Source organism: Tachyglossus aculeatus, chromosome 14 (genome assembly GCF_015852505.1).
Source record: "Tachyglossus aculeatus isolate mTacAcu1 chromosome 14, mTacAcu1.pri, whole genome shotgun sequence".
Classification (NCBI taxonomy): domain Eukaryota; kingdom Metazoa; phylum Chordata; class Mammalia; order Monotremata; family Tachyglossidae; genus Tachyglossus; species Tachyglossus aculeatus.
Genome location: NC_052079.1, coordinates 4,767,281 through 4,774,997, shown reverse-complemented (window position 1 = coordinate 4,774,997; position 7,717 = coordinate 4,767,281). Strand labels below are relative to the sequence as shown.

At 44.1% G+C, this 7,717-nt stretch overlaps 1 protein-coding gene across 4 annotated transcripts in view; it reads right to left on the bottom strand.

Moving 5' to 3' along the window:
• Positions 1 to 2,180: 2,180 nt before the first annotated feature.
• CDKL1 (cyclin dependent kinase like 1) overlaps positions 2,181 to 7,717 on the bottom strand; it is a 28,149-nt gene continuing 22,612 nt past the window's right edge. For 2 of the 4 annotated variants that reach the window (XM_038756442.1, XM_038756441.1), the window contains exons 8-10: positions 6,901 to 6,957; positions 6,547 to 6,702; positions 2,184 to 5,751 (exon numbers count right to left, since the gene is read on the bottom strand). In XM_038756442.1, the coding sequence (XP_038612370.1) occupies positions 5,644 to 5,751; positions 6,547 to 6,702; positions 6,901 to 6,957 (321 nt within the window). In that variant the 3' untranslated portion in view covers positions 2,184 to 5,643. Of the gene's footprint in view, positions 5,752 to 6,546; positions 6,703 to 6,900; positions 6,958 to 7,717 lie in introns of all 4 variants that reach the window. The other 2 variants (XR_005453870.1, XM_038756443.1) reach the window with 2 other exon arrangements.

Sequence of the window (7,717 nt, the reverse complement as noted above, 5' to 3'; positions counted from 1 at the left end):
TTCCAGTATCCTCGTGTAATCTGATCCGAGGGAACACTGAGAGCACCGCTAAAGAGCAAAGTATGATTTAAGCTTCTGCATTTGCAGTCAGTGTTCTGTGTTGATGTTTGCGGGGGGGTCCACGTTTTGCCACCTTAGCATGGTTAGTGGAAAGAGCAGGAGCCTGGGAGTTAGGAGACTGGGGTTCTAAATCCCCACTGTGCCACTTGCTTGCTGTGTGACCTTGAACAAGTCACTTAACTTTACTGTGCCTGTTTGTCGTCTGTCAAACGTGTTCTCCCTCCTACTTAGACTGAGTCCCTTGTGGATCAAGGACTATACCCCACCTGGTTATCTAGAATCTACCTTAGCTCTTAGTACAGCGCTTGGCACGTAGTAGGTACGTAACAAATTCCACTGTTATTATTAATAATATTAATAACCACCCAACTACAAGGTCTAGCACAGGCTGCCCCCATCTCCCCATTTTAGACTGTGAGCCCACTGTTGGGTAGGGACTGTCTCTATACATTGCCAATTTGTACTTCCCAAGTGCTTAGTACAGTGCTGTGCACATAGTAAGCGCTCAATAAATACGATTGATGATGATGATGATCTCCCACCACTGATTCCCGGGCCACAGCTAAAGACCCCACCTGCCTCCATCATGGGAGACCCGGGAGGGAACCACCAGGAAACAGACTCAGTTGGAAAATGAAGCTACCCGTCTACCCCTGAAGTCAAGATAGATTCTTCCTCTCGTGGTAAGTCTGGGACATAGTAGGCTTAAAAAGTGTGAACCGAGACATCAGCACAGTGACTCGCCTGAACGAACCGGAGAAGTTCCAAACCATTGAGACTTTGAAGGGTAATCCATCGTCTCCCAAGAAAGAGGCAACTCTGCAGATCCAGACTGGCTTAGGACATACTTAGAAGCCTCTTGAGGGGCTGCACGGAGCAGCATGGCTCTCCCTGGCATCCAAACCATATCTGCTTCTCTGCTGGGGAAATTTATCATGCTGTGGCAGGGCCCAAAAAAAGGCACCCAGCTTTGCTCTTCTTCCTGCCCTTTACCTTTTTGAGAGATCACTGAGTGGGTGCAAAAGTGAATGATGACTCAGAGCCCCGGGTGCATCTAGTATATGTCAGCTGGGCATGTGACTTAATACTGCCAAGTTTCAATGGCTCTGCTGGAGGCTTACAGAACTAAAGGAAAATCACTTGTCATGGAAATAAGATTCGCAGGGGCAACTTTTGAGCAAATGTTTTCAGCTCTTAGAACAGTGCTTTGCACATAGTAAGCGCTTAATAAATGCCATTTAAAAAAAGGCATATAAATTAAAACTGGAAATAGATTTCTTCTAACAGTCCTCTGTTTGCGACATATCTGCTCCTCCTTAGCAAGGAGGTGTCTCAGAAAGGAAATCTGACCCAAACAGTTTAATACTACTTCAAGAAAGGAATAAAGAATGAGCCCTTTACCGTAAACAAATGAGAATAACTAAGCCATTTATTTGGCCCATTTGCTAAGTCTCAGTGGGTATGGTGTAACCTTTTGTTAGCTCATGTGGGATATCTAGTTTTGCCTGGAGGGTATGTTTGCTTGTAGGATATATTTGGAAATGTTGAATATCAAATTTTTTAGCTTGAAATATTATAAAGCAAACATTTACATAGTGAAACATTCACAGCCGGAAGATGGGAAATTATAGGAAACTAAACTACATCTCCCAGCAATGTTGAAAATTAATTTTGTTTGGAGAGCACGCGAGAGCCTCACTATTCACCAACCAAAATGGCAGGGGCCTCTCACCTAAATTGGAGAGCATTAAATACACTAACAGTGATGGGGAAGAGGGGACACAGCTCCTGTCCCCACAAACTTTATCCTGTGGGCGAGTCCATGATAAAGAAAAGCCTTAGCCAGCTGGAAAATTCAACATAACCATTCTATTGGAGAGTGTTTTCTAGACAAGAGTGACCAAAGTCTTGTGTTTTTCCCAGTTCCCCTGTGGCTGCTAAACAATTAGTTTTTACCCTGAATGAAAAAATTATTGGAGAAGTTAGCTAATTTGAGCCCAGCTTCAGATAAATGGTATTATTCTTAGTAAGGAAGAACAGTGAGTCTGAAGACTAGACAGAAAAGACAAATGTGATTTTGCTACAAAGTCTATTCCTAAAAGACAGAAACCAGACTTCAAGAAGACATGCTTTATTGCATGTATGTCAGTGGATAGGCACGTACATGATAAGATCTGTAGCATTTCTTTTGTAGCACATCAGGAAATGTCTTGGATTTATTTTCAACTCCTTTTCCATTTATAGTGCCAGCCTGTTTCTTTTTATTGGTTGTTTTGCTCGTTTAAGAAATACCGGTGTCTTGGGTTCATAAGTTCTAGCATTGCAGACAACAGCTAATATAAGTAAAGAAAAACCAACCATTGACTTCTCTGGAAAATGCCTTATTCCCTAGCCCCAATACCAAGTTATAATATACTTGACAGATATTTGTCTGTGTTAAGCCAATATGCACTTTCAGTAAATCTTCATCAGTAGTATTTTTTGAGCACTTATTGTGGACAGAGCACTGTGCTAAGCACTTGGGGGGGTACAATACAGAGTTGGTAGACACGTCTCCTGCCCACAATAAGCTTACGGTCTGATGTACTGTAAATTAGTAAATAAGCGTATTGATCCTGTCAGACACTTGTGTTTCACTTGATCTACTTACTTCCTTGTCTGTTCTGTGATAGCTCAATCTAGGAGAGGTTTGTCATTTCTAGGAACCCACAACTTTGCTCTCGGGAACCCACAACTTTGCTGCAAAAGAGTTGGGGCTCCACGTTTCCATTTTGAGTAGATTTCCACTGACCACAGCTTTTACTTTCTTTGGGGCTCTCAGGTGCTAACACTAACTATTACCTCCTTTTCAAGACTCTAGAGAGACAGTATACATAAGAAAGACCACTGCTAAAACAGATATCCTGAATTATTGTTTCCTTTTGCTACTCAGCAGGTTGATACTGCCTTTACATTCACTACCCGATAATTTCCTTGCAGATGTTACCAACTAAGTGCATTGTATTTATTGATCCTGTGGAAGAGAAATATTTTCTAAATAGATTAAAGTAAGCATTTTTATTTCTGCAAAAAAAAAGAGGACAAACTAAGTGTGAATAACATAGCTGAGCCCATTTCCTTTTAGGAAACAGTGTCAAAGATAGCAAATCATCTGCTAGATTAATTAGATTATCTGGATTATCTGAGCTATTAACTTTTATTTTTTAATTTGCATTTTGTCAATAGAAATGAAAATTCATTTCATGAGGTAATACGGTCTATTCGCTTAACCTCTTTGTGCCCCAGTTCCCTCATCTGTAAAATGGGGATATGAAAGTGAACCCCATCTGACCCAAGGACTGTAGCCAGCATGGAAAATGTCTACCAACTGCCATACTGCACTCTCCCAAGCATTTAGTTGAGTGCTTTGCACACAGTTCGGACTTTATAAATATGGCTGACCTCATAGCGTTTATTTACCCAATATTTGGCATACAGTAAATGCTTAAAAAAATACCATAATTATTACAGTAACCCATCCTTGCATGCTCATACAGAAGGGATGATGCAAAAACAGTGCCTCGTATTGAATATCATTCAGATGAAAAGCTTACGGAATATACACACATTCATGGAAAATGGGAAGCTATTTTTCTGCTCCCTTTTTATCAACTCCAGTGAAGTAGGTATTGTACACTGCTATAAAACTGTCAACTTGATAGACAATCAAAGCCTTCTTGTTCACAGAATGATGACCCTCCAAATATTGCCTGTTTGAGCCACCATTTAGCAAGTCAAAGCGATGTTAATCCAAAAGTGCAGAAGCTGAGTGATAAGCGATGGTTTGAGAGAGGGGTTATAATGCAGGAGGCACCTCATTCAAGCTTTGGTCAGGATGAGCTCTTTAGGTGCAGCTTCTCAGTTCCTTAATCTTGATGTCTCCCTCCACATTAATAATAGCACCCCTTGTCAAAAAATCCCTGACCAACTCTCCCCCGCCCCGCCAGAGAGCTGCCATCACTTTATCTGTAGAAGACTGCAGTTATTTGCTTGTGCCCTTCAACGCTGCCATGCCACTATCATTTCATTTAGGGATCAAAATGGTGAACCCATGTCTTAATGCCTGCGATATCGTACAATGGGATTCCTCATATTTGGTTCAGTATCCCACCCAAGTGAATTTTTGCTGTCTTTAAGCTCAGTCATCACCATTCTTGGGACCCACTGCACGTAAGTCTTGGAGTGTCCAAGTTCCTGAATTATGTCTCTGACCCCTGGTTTTCCAGAACCCACTGCATCGCCTGACTCCTAGCATGCAATGTGGAGAACCGGTTTTTACACATCAATCTCATTCTTGTTTCCTGATATCAATCCTGTTGCAGACCCTCAACTTTGAGGCTCATTGTCCGATATCAGCTTCCCCACTGTTCAAAGAATTTAGTCTAATGATGATCACATCAGTGTAGAATTGCCATTCATATTCTTTAAATACCCATGAATATCCCTCTGGAAGAATCTCCTCTGCAGTAAGGAATTCTGTAATTGTTTTGTTTTGAACAGAATCTTGTAAGACTGATCATGAATTGTGCTGAGCTCCCCTGACCTTTCATCATCATCATCATCAATCGTATTTATTGAGCGCTTACTGTGTGCAGAGCACTGTACTAACCTTTCACAGTGCTACTTATTGTAGAGGGGAAATACCTTTTGAATGTGAACTCAAGGATCTTTCCCCTGAAGCTTTGATTATAAGGTTATGTCAATCGATCGTATTTACTGAGTGCTTACTGTGTGCAAAGCACTGTCCTAAGCGCTTGGGAGGGTATAACAGACACATTCCCTGCCCACAGAGCCATGAAGCATTACTTTGTATTGACCCTGATTGATATAACAGACTACTGTAGTGTCCCATTTCAATGCTAAGTCAGCACCTTAGAGAGAAAGAAGAAACAAGATCAGGACAAAACACTGTAATGGAGAAGGGCAAGACGTCCTCTTCCTCCTCCTCCTCCTCTACCCATCCTCTCCACGAGTTCTGAAGCAAATTTGAGAATATTCTGTACAGCACTTAAAGCAAAAGTGAGCTGTCTTTAGCCCTGCCAAGACGGCAAAGTGAAAGAAAAGCTTAAATTCCCAGAAGACCAGGGTAAAGGGCAGAACCACAGCAACAGGAAAGAGATTTTAAAAGACACTGAAAAGTGATGAGAAACCTTCCACTGTGACAATGAAATATACAGTATGGGAAGAGAGGGGAGTCGGGGCATCAGAGCCAAGCACATCCACTTGGAAACAGACTTTGGAACTGGCTGAACATCTGATGTGTACCAGATCTTGCCGCCAAGACCAAAGAGCAGAAATCATTGTATTTCCTGCCTAAGCAGTGTTGCTTAGAAACTCTTCAGATTTCTACAGTCAGAGCAAATCATAACGAAACCCCCAAACATTAGACTTCCCTTTGTGCTTAGAACGCAGGCTTCTCTGGACCTGGCATTTCTTGCCAACTGACTTCATGTTCCCAGCTTGCTACGTATCTTCCACTTGGCAGGATGTAGAAGTCAATAGTTTATAGTTACGTCCCTCTTTAACCGGAGATCCACCAGCTTCTTAAATGTTGGGAAAGTGATAGTTAAGCTTCCTTGTGTTGCAGTAGTATTTCTTGTTCTCCGGTGTGGGCAAGACACTACTACTGGTCAGCTGAGGCAGGTACTGTAACTGAGAAAACAATGGAATTAGACTTGTGTTCCCAAAGACGTTTATTGTCAATACGCACTGAATACTTTGATGAGGGTTCCTGTCTTTAGAGAAGCTAACGTGTTAGAACTGAAGGAGTTGAGGATCTTTACATAGCAAGGTAGCTGTTTTTTGTGTTTTATGGGAAACAAGGCATGAACCCTGGAACATCATGACAATGCCATTAAACCGAGTTATGGAGCAGACCTTCTAAGAGTATAAGCTCCTTGTGGGCAGGGAACGTATTTTGTATTTCTGTTTTACTTTCCCAGGTGCATTACCCCCAGTAGGCGCTCAAATACCATTCCTGGAAATTATTTTGGGTGATAACGCTGTTTCAGCTCTAAGTTCTCTCTGTATTTCTAGGGTGCAAAGCAAAGTCAGTGAAAACAGCAGAGGAAAGAAAAGCTACCGACTGAGTTTGGGGGAAAGGATGAAAGGACATTCCACTCAACCTTGCAATATACTGGTTTAAGCCTGGTTTTTCTTTGAAAACCAAACCACCGTCATGATGATGGTATTTGTTAAGCGCTCACTGTGTGTCATGCACTGTTCTAAGTGCTGGGGTAGATACAAGATAATCAGGTTGGACACGGTCCCTGTCCCACATGGAGCTCACGGTCTTCACCCCTATTTTACAGATGAGGTAACTGAGGCCCAGAGAAGTGCAGTGACTTCCCCAAGGTCATACAGCAGATAAGTGGCGGGGCCGGGATTAGTACCCAGGTCCTTCTGACTCCCAGGCCCCAAGAAACGGAAAGCCATCGGCAGTCTCACCGCCGGAAGGTGCTTCCGACTCGGCCTCGGGGGTCTCCGGGAGGGTCTCTCCTGGTCCCTGGCCAGGTCTTCCGGGTCCCGGAGGCTGTTGAAGTACGGGAGCTGCAGCAGCTGCTCACACGTCAGTCGCGCGGCAGGGTCCATGTGGAGGCAGCCCTACGGGCAGAGAATCACCCTGTCACGCCGTCTCCTTCACTTATTGCTCCGAGTGACCCTCGCCCTCGGCCCCTGTACACCCTAGGACCCGATGCTTCCGGGATAAAGAGCGGTAGATCTCCCGCACTCCCACCCCTGCTGCCTCTTCCGCAGTCTGCCGCCTCCACCTCTCCCACGCTGCTGCAGTGCAGCCCTTACCTTCATCAGCCCCAGGGCAGGAGATGAAATGTTTGGGAATTTCGATTCCAGGGGCTCCTGGCCACGACAAAGAGAAAAATGAGTGTTTATTCCCAGTTCCTACTGTGCCTCAAGGACCACCTGATCTGGTCTGTTTGGAATAGTCAGACTGGAGCCCTGGACTATTCAGGGCTAGTCCAGACTAGTCAGACTGGAGACTGAGCCCTTTCCTTCCTCTCCCCCTCTTCCCCCTCTCCATCCCCCCCATCCTACTTCCTTCCCTTCCCCACAGCACCTGTATATATGTATATATGGTTGTACATATTTATTACTCTATTTTACTTGTACATATCTATCCTATTTATTTTATTTTGTTGGTATGTTTGGTTTTGTTCTCTGTCTCCCCCTTTTAGACTGAGCCCACTGTTGGGTAGGGACTGTCTCTATGTGTTGCCAATTTGTACTTCCCAAGCGCTTAGTACAGTGCTCTGCACATACTAAGCGCTCAATAAATACGATTGATGATGATGATGATGGAGGCTGCTGCTCAGTACCTCTCCGCTTTGGCACCCTAGGCTTAAGGTGAAGTCTGCCCCTCACCTTCCCACAGGTGTGTCCCAGCTCACCCCATCCCTGCCAGGGTCTGGCCCAGTCCCCCACCCTCTGTTCACAGCCTCAGGGTTGATCCTCAAACCCCATCCATACCACCCAATGGCCAGGGATTCGGGTCAAATGCCACATCTGCACAAACTCTGGGACAGCATGAAAAGAAAACACCTTCTTGCTTCCCTTCTCTGCCTCCTTCCGTGCCCCACAATCCGAGAGCTTGAAAGGACCA